Source organism: Cenococcum geophilum (assembly GCF_001692895.1).
Source record: "Cenococcum geophilum 1.58 unplaced genomic scaffold K441scaffold_38, whole genome shotgun sequence".
NCBI classification, from domain to species: domain Eukaryota; kingdom Fungi; phylum Ascomycota; class Dothideomycetes; order Gloniales; family Gloniaceae; genus Cenococcum; species Cenococcum geophilum.
This window is the reverse complement of record NW_027137596.1, coordinates 1,007,884-1,025,715: the sequence shown is the minus strand read 5'-3', so window position 1 is coordinate 1,025,715 and position 17,832 is coordinate 1,007,884. Positions and strand designations below refer to the sequence as shown.

The 17,832-nt window shown below is 38.3% G+C and overlaps 3 protein-coding genes across 3 annotated transcripts; 1 reads left to right on the top strand and 2 right to left on the bottom strand.

The window, feature by feature from the left end:
• Positions 1-5,445: 5,445 nt before the first annotated feature.
• On the top strand, positions 5,446-5,718 carry K441DRAFT_641416 (ankyrin; the record flags this gene model as incomplete). Its single annotated transcript, XM_067646650.1, has 1 exon — positions 5,446-5,718. A coding segment is annotated over exon 1 (261 nt), but the record flags the coding sequence as incomplete, so codon positions are not given.
• Positions 5,719-8,751: 3,033 nt separating this feature from the next.
• Positions 8,752-9,275, bottom strand: K441DRAFT_728909 (uncharacterized protein). The gene has a single exon (XM_067654182.1). It carries the CDS (start codon positions 9,181-9,183, stop codon positions 8,899-8,901), a length of 285 nt encoding a protein of 94 aa, XP_067501089.1. The 5' UTR covers positions 9,184-9,275; the 3' UTR covers positions 8,752-8,898.
• Positions 9,276-15,854: 6,579 nt separating this feature from the next.
• Positions 15,855-17,380, bottom strand: K441DRAFT_664545 (FMN-linked oxidoreductase). Its single transcript, XM_067649369.1, has one exon. It carries the CDS (start codon positions 17,056-17,058, stop codon positions 15,946-15,948), a length of 1,113 nt encoding a protein of 370 aa, XP_067501088.1. The 5' UTR covers positions 17,059-17,380; the 3' UTR covers positions 15,855-15,945.
• Positions 17,381-17,832: the final 452 nt, after the last annotated feature.

Below are 17,832 nucleotides of genomic sequence, written 5' to 3'. Positions count from 1 at the left end.
TATATTAAAAGGACTTCAGCCTACGCAATTAAGTTATTAGCGTATATTAAGGTGTTAAAAAATATAACCTTACTCTCTTTAACCCTATAAGTACTTATAAAGAAGTATATACTTAATTAAGATCCTCTATCAGCACCGCCCTATACTCTTAAAAAGTATAGCAATTTAACGCCTAACTCTAACCTACTTTAATTAACCCGGCTAACTAATATAATTATAACTAGACTAATTAAACATATAGTGGTTATAGTAGGGGATATAATAGAGGGTATAATTAACGTCAACTATAAAGCAATTATAGAGGTCCTTGTGGAGGTTCATTTCGCAATAATTAGCAGAAGAAATGCTATATTTATAAGAAGCCAAATTACTAGTTAATTAGATACCCCCTTAATAAATAAAAGGAGGCATATAATAAGTTTCGCTAGAGCGTATAAAATGTTAGAAACTAAGAAGTTATTATAGCCTACTTTTAAAGCTTCCTAATTTAATATAAAGGCGAAGAAGATCTTAAGGGTAAGATTAACGAGGCTAAACAGCTCCTTATAGATATGGAAATTAAGGACTACTTTCTTAACTAATACTTTACTAAGTATAGTAAGGTAAATAGCGCACAAACTGTTACTATCCTTAATAATTAATCTACGCTCTATTCTATTATAAGGTTAGATATCTTTAATAAGCTAAAGAAAAGTTCCGCGTTCTCCTTTAATAACAGATACTCAGCGAACGTCTTTTATAGTATTATACTAGATATTAGAGCTGTAGGAGTATCTATAGTAGAAGAACCTTAAGTCTAAGCTCTTTAGCAGCTTAATAGTTCTGTCTAAATTAACTAATTAACGGCAGGCTAATATATAATTCGCTTTAATAAGGGTACTATAATCTCTCTTAGCATAATTAAGGTCTAAACCCCGTTAGGATATATTACTTTCCATATTATTCCCACAAATACCCTATTCCTATTCTGCATCCAAAATATAGATAAATTAGGCGTTAAGCTTAATAACCTTAAGAATATACTTGTTTAGGGAGATAATTGGGTGCCCGTTATACGCAAGTAGGGTCACCCTTAATTGCTCCTTTAACAGCCAAAAAGGAGCGTTACTTAGAGTCACTTAACCAAGTCAGAGCTACGTTAACTATATCGTCATTTTAGCTACCTATCCATTTACTAACTGCTTAGGGTTCTTTAATAAGCAGGTTATAAAGTTAAGGTTAAGGCAATTAAACATCTTATAAAGTACTACTATTACTGCTAAATAAACTAGAAGTCCCCCAGCCGATTCAAGTTTACCCTTAAAGACGACTACAACTTTAACTTCTATATTATTATAGATGTTATATATCTTAGCGGCAAGCTAGTACTCTAAGTTATTAACTTCTTAACCTCCTTCTAAGCCGCACGCTTTTTAAAAGATATATTAGCTAAGAACGCATAGGATACTCTTTAATTATACTAGATTAATGTCTACCTAGAACCCCCTAATTAAATCGTTTATAATATAAAAAAGAACTTCTTATCTATAGAGTTTTAATAATAGGTAAAGGCAATAACAATTAAGGTTAAGGAAGTCCCCGTTAAGGTATATAATAGTATTAAAAAGGTAGAACGATACTATACGCCATTACGCCGCGCATATAAGATTATTTCTTTAGAACTAGAGGGTGCTAGCGAAGAGCTTATCTTATAGATAGCTATTAAAGCTATTAACGATACCACTAGCCTAGATAGGCTCGTACCTACGTTACTAGTCTTTAGCGCCTACCTTTAAATAACTAACAATTCTTTACTATCTCCCTCTATTATATAACGAGCTAAGGCAATTTATAAGGCAATAAAGGAGGTATGACGTCTCTACGCCACGCGCTAGGTTAACGACGCACTAGGAATAAGAAATAGCCTAAATACCTTAACTACGCTTAATCTGCCACTCTAATCTAAGATATGCATATAGCGTAAAAAGGGAGAATGGTTAGGCCTATATAAACTTATTACAATTAATAGTTAGACTTATACTCTTTAGATACCCTATAGACCTACTTAATTTTATTTAACTGTTATTAAGCCTTACTATAAAGATAATAGTTTTAAGCCTTTATAGGATACCCTAGAAGATACCCTAGAAGATGCCCTAGAGGAGAACTACAATTAATATACCCTAGAAGGTGACTACGACCCTAATATAACTGTAGTAGATACGCCGCAACTATAACGCGGTAGAGGTCGCCTAAAGGGATTACAAAACCGCTAATATCTTATTAATTTCAAAGAGTAACTTGTTACCGCCATTAAGAATAGAGTTAAGCTATTAATGGCCTTTATAATAGCTAAAGAGAAGGCTAACTTTAAGCTTGCAAAACAGCTCTAAAAGGAAGGCTATATTATAACTTTAGGAGCTCCTTTCTAAGCATCTAATAAGCAGGAGATTAACGGTCTTATTATAAGAGGAGTCTTTAAGTTTAAGAAGTATAACCCTACTAAGTTTAATAGGGTTCGTATATTTAAGTTAAAAATAGTTAATAAGATTAAAGGCAAAGCTACTAATACCCCATTTAAGAAGTTAAGGCTAGTTATTTAAGGTTATAACAATAATAGTAAGGAAGTAATTCTTATATAATCCCCTATAATTTAATAAGCTAGTTAGCGAGTTATTATTGCGCTAGCTTCTTCCTTAATAAAGAATAGAATGGCGGTTTATTTATAAGATATTACTTAAGCCTATACCTAATTAGAGATACGCCTTTAGCGCTTAATACTAGTATACCTTCTAGAGCAAATTCGCCACTAATATCCCGAAGATATAATTATAGTTATACTTAAGCCACTATATAGAATCGCAGAGGTAGGAACTTATTAGTGGGCTACTTATAGCAAGCACTATAAAGAAAAGCTTTTAATAACTACTTCTATATTTAATTTCTACTTCCTCATTATAGCTATAGGAACTCTATTTAGAATCGTCGGCATATAAATAGATAATATAATTATCTTAGGAGATAACCAATTCTTAGCTCTTAAAGAAGATAAGCTAGTAAAAGTAAACCTTATAGCAAAGCCAAAGGAAAGACTTAATTTAATAACACCATTACTCTTTAATAGATGCATTATTTCCCTAAATAAGGATTCCATTACCCTACGCCAGAAAGGTTAAGGTAAGAAGATTAACGTTATTAACGTTAATTCTCTAAAGTAAGGATACGTAGAGTAACGCGCTTATAGAGCTTATATAGCTTCTATCTATTAACCTAAAGCTTTCTTTAATCTCTTTATTACCGCCTAATACTAGGAACTAACTAAGGATAATATTTTTAACCTAAATAAGCGTCTTTCCTAGTAAATAAACCATCTTAATTGGGGACTACTCTATATGCCTATTAATCTTCCTACCGCTAAGTTATTTATATTTATTAATAAATCGTTTATAAATAATAAAGATTTTAGCTTTTAGCTAGGATATAAAATTATTATAGTAAATAAATCTACTAGAGAAAATAACTTTATAATCTACGGTAATCTTATTTATTAGAGCTTAACTAAGAGCAAACGCGTTACTTAAAGTATTTTAGCGTTAGAGATATATAGAATAGTTAGTGGAGTTAATATAGCAATTACAATTAGAACTACCCTTAAGATAATTATAAATTAACTTAAACTTCCTATTATCCCTATAATTATATATACCAACTTATATTCCCTCTATAAGTATTTAGTTAAGCTTAGTACCACAAAGGAGAAGCGCCTTATAATTAATATTATAGCACTTTAGTAGTCCTATAAGCGTTAAAAACTCTTTAAGATCTAATGGATTAATAGTTAAGATAACCCAACAGATATAATAACGAAGGTAAACCTAAATAAGGCACTAGAGACGTTTATTAATATAAATACTCTATATATATAAGTTAAAGGTTAGGTTAAAAGGGAAATTTAGAGAAGTTAAGATTTTATAGAACTTTAACCGCCGGTTAAAGTTATCTAATTAGTTAGATTCTTGCTAAGAGCACTATACCTAATTAATTTAGGTGGCGGTATGGAGTTCTACTAATACTATTTATTAAGCTGGCCAATTAGGATTTTCTATCCCCGGGATAGAAAATTACTATTGGCTTGGCTAAGAGCGGTAAGCGGAACTGATATCTTCGCACGAACCTATATATCTACCTACGCTACCTTTTCCCCTTTATTTCTTCTTCTTCTTTTTCTTAGCTTTATATCTTTATATAGTAGTAATCTATAAGTGTATATAGATAGCAACTATAAAAGAAGAGTTGCCAGTGTTGGGAATAAGGCAAGCGGTCGTCACGTGTCGTCACGTGTTGCCGCGGCACTAGCGTAGTAAGGAACCTTAGGTTCCTCACCCACCCCCTAATTCTAAACAATAAGCTTTGCAACTAACATTCACTATGTCTACTCAAGTAGCATTAGTGAGTTACCCTATAACACTAATAATTACTTTAGTATAGAGCTGTTTTAGTTAATTAAGCGCTACCAACTAAACTTAGCCTAGAGTTAACTTAACCTTAATTCTATACTTACTCTTAAGATAAGATTAGAAATTATTACTAGCTAGAGCACTATACGGTGGATCCGTACAGTATTTATAGTAAAAAATGCGGTTTTTACCCCAGAATTCTAGCTCTAAGCTAGCCTAGGGTAGACAAGCGTGCTCCGATATTTTAACAGCTAAGCGCTTTCTAGTCGTTTTCAACTTCGTTTTAATTAATTCCTAGGTTAATAAAGGCGCAAGAAAAGATGAATCTGCCTCAGAAGCCATTTGTTATACGAATTTATAGACAATAGAAAATTTTTGCGGGTTATTGGTAATAGCGTCAATCAATATTGATCTTATCGATACTTATCGATAACGATATTGATTAGTAAGATTGATAATAAAATTATTGACAACCACGCTGATCCTTGCTGGGAAGAGGGGCAAAGCCATCAGCGCTTGATAACAAATGTGGAGAAATGGCACTACACTGGGCTGCTGAACGAGGCCATGAGGGTATCTCTGAGCTTTTGTTACTGCATGGAGGATTTCTAGATGCACAAGATGCGTTCGTGGAAACGGCATTGCATTACGCAGCAGGGAATGGGCATGGGCTAGTGGTTGAAGTGCCATTAAGAAACAGGCCCAACTTACTTTTACAAGACAAAAAGGGGCGGACTCCACAGGCCTATGCGGAACAGAACAGGCATACAAATGTTTCTCGAATCCTAAAAGAGTAAAGCGGAGACGTGCTAGAGCTTGATATAACAGAGACAGTAGGACGAACAGCATTGATTGAGGCAACGAGACTAGGACAAGTAAAAGTGTGGCAGCTAGTCGAGGAGGGGGCAAATCTCGAGGCGAGAGATGAATACGGACGGCGCTGACTATTGCAGCCTCGGGAGGCCATAAGATGACGGTAGAGCTGCTGATGGAGAATGGAGCGGAAATCGAGGCAAAGGACATGTACGGAAAGACGGCACTGATGTACGCAGCCCAGGGGCATAAGGCAGTATTACAGCTGCTGCTCGGGAAGAGGGCCGAAGTTCGGGTGACGGATGATGACGGCCAAACGGCGCTACATTGGGCAGCACGGTATGGGTACGAGGACATAGTGGGAGAGCTGCTTAAGACGGGAGCTATTCTTGATGCAACCAGCCGCCACGGGACTGCCCTATCATGGGCAGCTAATAGCGGACATAATGCAGTAGTGAGGCCGCTGCTTAAAAAAATGCAAGTTTTGAGATCAAAGGAGGTGGAGGTGGGGGGGAGGAACCCCATTGTCGCTGGCGGCCGCGTGGGATCATGAATCTACAGCGCTACAGCTATTGGAGAGCGGTACGGAACTTTATGCGAAGGGTGAGTATGGACAGACAGCACTGGAGAGAGCAAGAGAAGGAGGGCATAAAGCGACAGTTAAGTTACTGGAAGGATGGAGCGAATATCGAAAGATTTGATTTTAACGAGTTGATTGAAACTGTCCGGCTACGAATTGGGAGGCGCATACCTTGTAATGATGTCTACGAGTTGTCAGTAAGGCGTAGGGACGTTAATTGTTATCTTGAACATTTGTTGTCGTATCTGAGCAGTACAACTGGAGTGGTCAAAGAAAGAAATTTGCCTCCATCCATGTATCGTATGGTGTCGGACGGACAAGTCACTGAGAAGAACTCTGTCGATTGAAGCTGGCTCTACATGGCGTTGGGGCAAAAGACTGACGACGACGATTTGGAACTATTACTCAATCGCCACCAGGTCGACATTGCCACTTAGTCGGTGATAGGTAATGAATAGGTAATAGAAAATAGATAGTAAGACATACGATGGCAAGAAACAGGGTGTGAGTCATAAGGTGGTACTTGACAGTGACCTCAACGTTCGACATATGGGTCTCCGGATGGGCCATGAGTAAAGATAGTGCCTACTAGAATTTCGGAAACACCCGCAAGCTCGTGTAGAACTCTCAACCTGTAGGTTCGTCTGCTAAGGAATTCGTGACTTCTCTATTCGGAGATAAGTAGGTTCTGCGGCCGTGACTATGGTTTCGGGCGGTCGTCATGATAACGGCAGGCTGTCGGCGGCGACTTGAGGAAGAATGTTGGTAGCGGCGCGTGTGGTGTCCGTGGTTATAGAGTGTTATTTTTGGAGTTTACTCTAAGGTGTTAGGCTCCATAGTTCAAAGGCATTTCTATCCAACATCTCCAAGGGTGGAGTTGATGGGTTCTTAGGCGAAAATTAACTTGCTCACATAGTAAGGGCTGAGTCCCGGTATACAAGAGAGGTTGTCCTTAGAATTCTGGGAAAAGGGCGTCAAAGACGTCCAAATTCAGCGGCAGATTTCCCTGGAACTTCCATTGGGCCCGTAATCTCTCGCCGATAAGCTTCTGTAAAACACCCCTTGCTCCACGCTTTCTCTTACCAAGTATTCCTATTAAATTCACGCCATCTCCAGCGCGTCACATCATTGTATAGGAATTGGTCTAGCGCTACTTATTTCGAATGACATTTAAGCATAGCTGTCTTCTGTATTTCTGCCGTCTTTCATCTATTTTGTTTCGGGTCGGCAGCTTCAACCTTTGTTCAAGGCTATCTCCAAAGCCCACATCATTTAAATATTGCCAGTCAACTTTCCTCCCCTCTCTATTATGGCCGTATGAAGTGCTTCAGGCCATTCAGCAGAGCCCATAAAAAGTTACAATAGAGTCATATTACCTCCTAACAAATCTATATTCCGTTGTGGAGTTCTTTAAGGGCTCGCCTAAATATATTTTCTCTTCCATCTTTGCATTTATAATATGACCAAGTCAACTTCCCTTACACATACGACTCATAGGTACTGGAGAACAAAGGGTCCCGTCCGCTCCCCTATATTTAAACCAGTAACCGGCGAATCAGTAGTTAGGTGGGTGACCACTAGCGAATCCTCGCTGTTGTATGTTTATTCCCTTTTTTTTTGGCCCTTGATCTATTCTCCATTTAATTTCCTACCTCACATACTTAGAATTACCCTCCATCCACCCACCCTCAGGGCAATGTATGTAAGTCGAGCAGTATCTTGATGTCTAGAATCCGCAGCAGCTATGAGCATGTCAGGAGAAGATCCCGCAACTGCCTAAAAAATTACACGTAAAATCCTATAAACTCCCTCTGCGTTATGTTTCCACGGGATAAACGTATCCTCAAAATCTAGTTTTTCTCCCAGACAAATCTGCAGAATGACAGCGGCTTTTCCCCAGTACCTTAACTGACCTCCATTCAAATGCCTTCAGTCTTTCTGACGTTATCCAGATCACCAGAAACGAGAAGAATTTCAGTTAACCATTTTCCCAAACCACTAACAACCCAACGACCACCTGGAGCGCCCTCAAAGTTACGATCTAGGCCCCGTCCCCTCGACCTTACCCAATAGTGCATATCCTCCATCCATCATAAGTGTGACATTGACGATGCCTAAGGCGGTCTCATCAAGCCACGCTTGCCCACAAGAATCTCGGTCAATTTTAGAACACGTCTGCGACACGTGTTAGCCATGAAATTAGAAAGTCCTTCCAGCATATCACCGGGAATCTCTAATGTTCGAAGACCATTGGTAGAATCGCCACGCCCTTTAGGCCTGTATAGGCATATGGCATTCCGGTCCGGACTGGTCCCCGGAGGTTCAGCTTGATGCAAGGACCCGAATTCGTGCTAATAGCGCAAATGATATCTTGATATGTGATTGTAGTTATATTCTGAGTGTGAAGAAGCTATAAATCTATGCGGAGCACTTCTAGAGTATACTCAGCCCAACGCTGATTTTAATTACGCTACAAAGGTCAGTCCTATAGCAAAACCCTAGCTATATTGTACGATACTTTGACTTAGACAGCTACGGAAATCAGGATACAAGTAGAAGAAAACTATGAAAGACTGGGTTCCAGCCACTGCTGAGCCTCATTCCCGCTCTCTCGGCAGGCCGTGTGATCATTCTATAGTCACTGTAACAATAAATTCGCCTCATTGCGATAGGTCTTTACACTGCGGAATACCAAGACCTGGAAAGCTTTAGTACCAGCTTTTGTCCGACAGCCTAAGAACATTCTTACCTAGTGCAGCGAGCACCAACACCCAACTTCCATCGATTGTTTGGATTCCTCGGTCTTGACCGTTAGTAATGACGACAGTTGCATGGATATCATCGCCTTGGCGAGTGTGATTTCTAGGAAGTTGGCGAATTAATGCTAGCACAATGGCTATACATTTCGGGGATCTGACTCACCTCCTGGATGACAAAATGAATGTCCTGCTTCCCCTCCCCAGGAACATGATCACCTACACTTCGGAATTTAATCTTAGCTCCAGCTCCAAGCCCTCGCCTTACAAAGACGTTCAATATCTTCTCCACGGGGAATGTATTTTCAACCGCTTAATCGTAAGCTCTTATTTTAATTTTTAATTTCTTTGTCCTGCCATTGAATAGCTCCCCTAATGTGCATGGAATAATCTTTTCGTAGATGGTAGTTTCAGACTCGGATTCCGATTTCAATCCCAGGGGCGTGGACTCAGACGTCGGAGAAGACAATTTTCCCCCAGAAGCTTGTTTGGGCGAATGCTCACCCGGTTGGGAATCCCGTTTCACTGAGGGTAAAGGAGGTAAATGTTGAGGCGGAGGTGGTTTACTATGGCGAGGATGCATGAATTCAAAGGGCATGACTTGTGTAATACGCCCCTGATATTTCAATGAAGTATCCTTTTAGTGTTAAGGCCCACAACTACTGGCCTTCCTTGTCCATTGGCAAGATGTGATTGTCCCAAGTGCAAGCTGCAGATTGTATCGCTTTAGTTCCGTTTTAGTAGTTTTCTTAGTAATATGCTGCTCGCAGAAACTCGACGACCTTTAGACCATGGTTCCATTGACATGGCCTTATGTCGACCTGAGTCGGACCCCTGCTGCCTTGACTCGGTCACCGACCCCTTGACTCAGTCACCCTCATGTATATATAGCCTCATTTCCTTCATAGATCAATCTTTACACGAGTTTTTCCTTTCCTAACGTCTGCGCACGGACTTCCAATCGACACCTTATTTGCCCAAAAGTGGTTCGCAGCAAACCAACCATTCTTAACGCAACAACTATTTTAATATAAGCCAGATTCAATTCCAATCAACGCTTAACACCATATATCTAACCCAAGGAGTTCCAATAACCCTATTCTACCACCGGCCTAAAACAGGGATGCGCATAATCAGTGCAATTATAATCAGGCCAAAGATTTTAATTCTTATAAAACCACCGCACCTAATTCTGATCAATTATATTGATTATATTAATTATACACTAATTTCCTAATTAGGATTAGATTGATCTTGTTAAAATAGGTATAGTTTAATAATTATTTTTATTGAGCATACATTTCTAAGAGGGTGGGGAAGCGATAATTATATAGAAGAGTATCAGAGGTTCCACCTGACAAGAAGCAATATACGTTAACTAGAACCCACTTTAACAGCCCCTTTTAAGCTGAATATAGGTAACAATATAAAGGTCATAAGAGACGTTAATATTTCTCTAAACCTAAAGCATCTCTAAATGCATAGAATACATCTTTTAGCAGCGCCTTAGTAAAACCATTAGCTATTTATCAACTTATTTATATATATTTTAGCTTAATATCTCCGTCTACAACCTTCTCCCAAATGAAGTAATATTAGAGAGTAATATGCTTAGTTTAAGCGTGAAACTTAGGGTCTTTTGTAAGAGTAATAGTACCTTAATTATCGGCGTAAATAATTATTACGTAAGGGGATTCGTTAGTTAGAGATAGTTCTTAAAGGAGTTATTATAACTAAATAGCTTCTTTTACTGCAACTGTCTATACTATATACTCTGCTTTATAGGTTAAGAGTGCCACCATAAGTTAGCGCTTTAAGGACTAGCTAATTGCACTGCTTCTAATATTAAACATAAATCCTAATATTAATCTTTAAGTTTCTAAGTTATCTGCCTAGCTAAAGTCTATAAACCCCTAAAGCGCTTATATTTCTCCTTAGAGGATAAGTTAGAGGTCAAGTATACCGCGTAAGTAGGAAAGTATTTAAAGAATAGCTTATATATAAGACTTATTAGAATTAGAAGCAAAGCGACTAATAAGGGAGATAGCGAAGGCAATATTAGGTTAAGTACTAAGTATAGCATATATTAGGGTGCTAACTAGCGATTAGTATTAAGTCTTAAACGTAGAGTTAGCCTAATAATCTGCCGCTATTAGTTAAAGATAAGAGGTTTCTATTAGCGTAAGGTAAGGGGAACAGTTCTAAAGACTAGTGCTATAAATAGCCTCTTTAAGGTAAGAGAATTGGCTAAGCCGTAGTTTACGGAGTTATCGATCTTAAGTTACTTTTATACTAAGGTAATAAGTAATAGGGCCTAGATCAGTTATACTAAAGCGTCCGCTAAGTTAAGCTTTAATAATCTTAATATTAATAATATCTAGTCTAATAAATAGGAGGTTGTTAATATAGACTGCGATATATATAGAACCTTTAGTGAAGACTAAAGAGTTAGAGTTAAGGGGTTTAAAATTAATATTTATAAGGAACTCTAAGAGCGTTTAATGCTAAACTTAAGGCGACTGTTTAAGACCGTAAAGTGCTTTATTTAGACGACAAACCCGTCTAGTTTTATCATTAAAACCTTTAGGTTAATTAATGTAGATCTCCTCCTTAACGCTTCCGTAAAGGAAAGCGGTCTTAATATCTATTTGTTTAATCTTAAGGTCTTATACAGCTATAATGGTAAAGAGCGCTTTATAGCTTATAGGTTTTATAATAAACGCGAAGGTCTTATTAAAGTTAACCCTAGCTTATTATTTATAACCCTTTACTACCTACCTTACCTTATATTATATAATCCTTCCTTTACTATCCCGCTTATGCTTAAAAACCTATTAGGTATTAAGAACTTTATAATTAAGAGGTTAGTTAACAAGTATCTAGGTATTATTTGCTTTATAAGAGCTAATTTCGTCTTTACTAGCGGAGTACTATTTATTATTATTAACGTTAAGGGTAGATTATTTCTATAACCTTGGCTCATAAGGTTTAGCTATAGGGGAGTTACTAAGTATAGCGTAAAGGTGTTTAAAGGAAGGGGTCGAGAAGTAGGCAAGCGCTAAGAATGCTGTAATAGGCGGGTTTTCTCTAATATTAACAGAATTGCGATACTTAAGAGGTAGTTAAGGCCTATTAGTAGCTACTAGACGTTTTAACTTCCGTAGGGGTGTCTTATTAGTAGTAAGGCGCTTTAATTTTTAAGCTTTCTTAAGGAGCTGTTTCTCTTCTTAATGCTGTTTATATTAGGTAGCGTAATTAGGTAGAGCTTCTTTTTCCTTAAACTAAGTATTAATATCTAGAGTATCGGAGTTATATTTAATATATTATTCTTAAATTTAACACTTATTGCTACTGGGAACTATTAAAACAGTCTCTTAAAAGTGGATAGCTAAGGCACGTATAAGCCGTCCTATCTCTTTATCTCGAATTTAAATAATATATTTACCCTTAAAGCTAACAAGGTTCCCTAATCTTGCCTTCTTATCTATATAAGAGCTGAACTTCTTTTAATTACTGGCCCTGTACCAAATATCGCACCTAAAGGTATAAATCTAGGAGTAATTAAAGACTTCGCCTTGCTCTATTTTGTAGGGGGTCTATATTTCTAATAATTTAATAGGGAGAATATTTTATATAAAGTTAGCGTACTTAACTGCTTCTGGCTAGAAGTTCTTAGGAAGTAAGCAATTATTTATAAAGGTAAAGGCTCGGTTATATATCGTGTGATTAAGTCGTTTTAAGGCTCTATTTTGTTGTTAACTCTCTAGGGTTAAGTATAAGAACTAAATTCCCTTATTTGCAAGTTCTAGCTAAAAAGCATATTTAAGATATTCTCCTCCGCCATTACTATATAGCCGTAAGATAAGACTTCCTCGTTATTTAACCTTTGCTTAATATTATTGAAAATAGAACGGGACTTTAGCCTTATACTTTATTAGGTAGACTTTACTTATTTTATTAACTCCATCTTAGAAAGTAATAAAATATCTTAATCTATTATAGCCAGCTACTTTTATAGGTCCTTTAATATTAGAGAATATAACTTCATAAGGCTTAGTATTGTGGTTAATAAGAGAATCCCAATATATGACATCGTGTATTCTGCCACGTAGGTAGGCTTTATAGGTACAGTTATAAAGGTCTAGTAAGTGAGTGAGGTCTATCCCTTTTAACATTCTTTAGAGTTTTTGTAAGTTCTAGGGGCTAATGTAACCGAGCCTTTCGTGCTATAACCTCTCGGCTAGGTTTTGTAAGCTGCTGTATAATATATAGCTGGTTTAATAGCTAACTGTAAAGGCTATAAGCCCTTCTTAATAGTTAGCCTAAGTATAGAGAAAGAAGAGGCCAGACTTACGAAACGCGTAAGCTATAAGCTCTAAGTTATAGAGAAAATCGCATCTAAGGTTAAATAGATAAAGATAAACTTAATTATTAATAAGCTGTAAACTAGATACTAGGTTGGCTTATAAATTAGGGATATAAAGGATATTAGTGAGAATAAGCTCTCTCTTAACTCCTAGAACTATAAGTCTTAGGTATATATCTCCCTTTCCTATTAACTAGAGATATGTTTCTCTAATTCTAGAGATAATAATCTTCTTATTAGCTTAAAGATCTTAATAGGTAATAAATAGCTCTTTTAACTAAAATATATACTAAGTATACCTAGTATTAATAATAATTGCAGAGAAGAGGTTAATATTTAGTTTAGCTATAAAATAAAGTTGTCTAGTAAGCTTAGAGGCGTAGGAGTAAAAAGGAATGCAAATAATATAGGGAACCCGCCACTAATAGGTAATAAGGTATAGTTAGCGAAGTAGGTTATATATAAAGTAGCGTAAGTTCTTTTATAGGTTGTATATATAGGCTAATAGTTTCTATATTAATAGTAAAGGTTAAAGGGTAATCTATATAAGCAGTAAAAGACTATAAAAGAAGAATAGTATGCTGGTTATAAAGAGTCCAAAGGGAATAAATAAAAGATAATATAAGAGTGGATAGATCTATAGTAAAGAATATCTAATATAATTGGAAATACGGGAGTTTTGGCCACGATTATTAAGGTGTAATTATAGCCTAGTCAGCTTACTATAGAGTTAAAGCTTTTATAGCTACCTTATTTATTACTAGACTATAGTTAATTAAATAGCCATTCCTGCATATTGCCTTAACTTAGTAAGAGGCTTGCTATTTATTATTGTCGCTAATAGTGCTGTAGGTAATAATGTAGATCCTAATAAGGAGTTGCTCTAATAGGCTCTTTGTTGTTTTCTAAAGTCCCTTCTATAAGCAGAGCGCGTATCTATTTCTATGGCTTTTTTAGGGTTTTCCTTTCGCCAGATCTCCTTTAAGTGGGGTTAAAGGATTTAGTATTTGTCTTTCTAGTGGCTAGTGTATTTGTATGGCCTGTAATATAGTCTATTATATTGTTGTTGGCCTTGCTAATTATAGTGCTGCTGGCGGTAAGAGGCTTAATTTGTGTATGCTTGGAAAGCTATTAGTTAACTTTAGAGTATAAGTTGCTCTTATATATAGGCAAGGCCCTAAACTTTTAAGAGAGTAAGGGTCTTGTTAGTAAGGGAGTATATAAGGTAGAACGATTCTTGCTAGCTATTAAAAGTAGGACCGAGACCATTAATAAACTTAGAGAGTAGGTCTATTTGGTCTATAGTGTGGTTTTAGGTTTTAAGGTCTAAGTATATCTCCTTAAATTTAATAACGTATTCTTTAACGTTCTTATAGTTTGCGAGAGTAAGGTTTCGCCATTTGGCGCATATTTTAGCGTGTGTTGTATTTCCTTTTAGCTTAAATTCCGCGTGTAAGATTTCTATTACATCCTTAATTTCAATATAGTTTTCGATAAGGTTCTGTTTATGAGTGCTATAGGTTATAGAGATGCAGTTTATTCCCTTAAGTTACTTTTTCTTTTAAGCTTTGAGATCCGCCTAATAAGTTTTAATAAGTTTATTATAAGCGTCTCTCTTAACCTAAGGTTGGTTTATAGCTGGTCCGGCTCCTAGGTTAACTAAAGCGTCTAAATTAAAGTTATTTTTGATTAGCTACTGCCCGGTACCTTTCTTTTACTTCTTATAGTCTGTAGGGCTTTTAAGTATCTAAATGTTAGAGAGATTGATATTGGACTTAGAGTATTTAATCGCTATAATAACTTATAAGAGAGAAGCAAGTATTTTAGTAAAAAGGTGGGAAATAATATTCTTTGGCTTATATACTATTACCTTTTTAGTATTTAGTATAGTGCTAAGGATTTAATGACTAATGATAATAATAATAATAATAATAATGGCACTAGGAATAGTAATAGTGATAGGTAACTAAGACATTAATAGAAAACCTAATTTAAGGTTAATAGATAGTAACAGGCAACTAAGACATAGTAAGAAAAGCCAATTTTAATTAATAGGATATCTAAAATTTCTAAAGTGCGTATATTTAAGTTAGAGTGCGTATATCTAAATGTCCGAAATATCTAGAGTGCGTATGTTTAAGATGTCTAGAGTACATATATCCGAAATATCTAGAGTGTAAAGTGTCTGGAGTGCGTATGTCTAAAATGTCTAAAGTGCGTATATCTAAAGTGTCTAAAGTGTAAAGTATCTAAAGTACGCATGTCTAAAAAGTCTAGAGTGTGTATATCCGAAGTGTCTAGAGTATAAAGTGTCTGGAGTGCGCATGTCTAAAATGTCTAGAGTGCGTATGTCTAAGGTGTATCTTGAGACGTAGTATATAGGTCGCTGCGCGATAGAAGCGTCTCTGGGCTTATAACCTGTTAAAATAGGTATAGTTTGATGATTATTTTTATTGAGCATATATTTCTAAGAGGGTGGGGAAGCGACAATTATATAGAAGAGTGTTAGAGGTTCCACCCGACAAGAAGCAATACACGCTAACTGGAACCCACTTCAACAGATCTCGGCCTAAGAGAAGCTCAGGAGGCTTACGCAGGCGTGCATCGTGAGGAAGACATGGTTGGTAGGTGGTAATTAAAAAGAAGCTCCAGATGAGATACGCGTCGACGCGATACAACAACCCTCCCTAAGAGCCTGCACGGACGTAAAACAGCAAGCTCGGCGCTTTTTGGTTAATGCTGACTGTATAGTAGGAAAACTAATAAACAACTTTCTCAATACCAAAGTTTTATCACCACATTCTATTCCTACCTGTTCTTGCCACTGGTGATTATATTAATTATAAACATGTGACCATAATCAAAAGATTGATTTTGATTATAATTAATTAGATTATGTAGTAATCATAACTTATGTAACTAATAAAAGTATTATGTGCATCCCTGGTCTAAAATACAGTACTCCCCAACACTTTGCTAAAACTAAAGAAGTACCTACAACCTCGCTCCCTCACCTTCCAAAAACTCCTTGCTGAATGGCTGATCAATGTACCCGTCCTTCGCCTTAGCATTGTAGAAAGTATCCCGGTTATACGGCGTCAGCGGAATACCCTTCATGATCTTGAACGGTAGATCCGGATTCGAGATATATAGTCTCCCAAACACAACCGCGACGTCCTTATCCTTAAAGTCTTCATCCACCGTCTTCCTCGCCGAATCCGGCTTGAAGCCTCCAGCCAGCAGGACAGGCGAACGCCCGCCCCACGCCTCGACCGCGAAGTCAACCTGATCGGAGCTCTCGATATCCAAAAGGCCCGATATGCGACTAGTGACGACATGTAGGTATGCCAGCCCGATCTCCTTCAGCCCTTTAACTAGGTACGTGAACTGCGGCACTGGGTCCGCCATCCGCATGCCCTGGAACGTGCTCCACGGACTCAGCCGGATGGCCGCCTTATCACTGCCGACAGCCTTGACCACCGCCTTCGTAACCTCCAGCGCGAACCGGGCCCTGTTCTCGATGCTCCCGCCCCATCTATCCGTCCGCTTGTTCACGTTATCCTGGATGAACTGGTCAACGAGATACCCATTCGCGCCGTGGATCTCCACGCCATCGAACCCAGCCTCCACCGCGCGCTTCGCCGCCGTCGCATAGTCCGCCACATACTGCCAGATCTCCTCCTCCGTCAGCTCGCGCGGCGCCGGTGCGTCGTCGGACAGCGGTGTCGCGCTCGAACTGACCAGATCCCCCGTCCCCTCGGCTGCCTTGACCTTTGGATTCGCCGTCCGCCCCAGCGCCCATAGCTGCATGAAGATGTGCGAGCCCTTTGCGTGCACCGCGTCCGTGACTTCCTTCCACGCTTGCAGCTGCTCGGTGTTCCAGAGGCCGGGCACGTTGGGGTAGCCGGAGGCGGCGGGCGAGATGCAGGTCGCTTCGGTGATGAGCAGCGTGCCGGGGACGGCGGCGCGCTGCGCGTAGTAGTCTTTCACGAAGGGCAAGGGGATGTGGGCGTCGGAGGCGCGGAAGCGGGTTAGTGGGGCCAGGACGAGGCGGTGTTGGAGGGTCAAGGGGCCGATTTGGAGGGGGGTGAAGAGTTTGGACGTCATGGTTTTGGTTTGGAAAATGATTCCGTTAGGATTCTGAGGGGCTCGCGGTAGGATCTCGGCGGATTGGTGTCTTTTCGGGTTGATTTAAAGTGGATTGCGTCGAGTTTCTTAAAGTCAGTTGGAGGTCAATTGCAGATGAGATTGTGTGAATGGAGAGTGAAGCTGCAATTGGATTATCTCCAGTGGGAGATATGATGTTTAAGTAGGGGAAGCATTGATTAGGACGTGGTGTTTGGTTTGTGCTTGGTGCTTAGTTATGGATAATTTGAAATGCTAAGTCGTCATTTTGCTCTTATAGATAGTACGAATTACAAAGCCCGGCTTGTACGACGGAGGGATTTCTAAGAGTAATCTCCGCTTTCTTACTAATTCCCTACTTCGGAGAGGGTTTAAATTGGCTTAATAAAAGACCATTTCCGACTGTGCAACTCTGCTTATCGTGTCTTTAGGCTGTTCGCTGCTTGAGGTAAAAAAATCAAGCACGCAACCGGCTGTGTCATCATCTTTCTGGTGCTCTTATTATTTCGGAATTATCGGCTTTTCGATTAATAATGTGAATTTAAGAGGACTGTTTTCTGGTTTGACAGATCCGGCTTCTCGGCTCTGGTGTAGGAAGTAATGAGCCATTATTCCTTCATCTATCCCTTGGAAGGCCAGTTTGCGTCCATCTGTTATCGATAAGAACTAGCCAATTATATCAATAGGATCAAGGCTCCGTGATCAGAAATACGAGGTTTGGAATATCTGTCGATTGCTATACAAAAGTTATATATA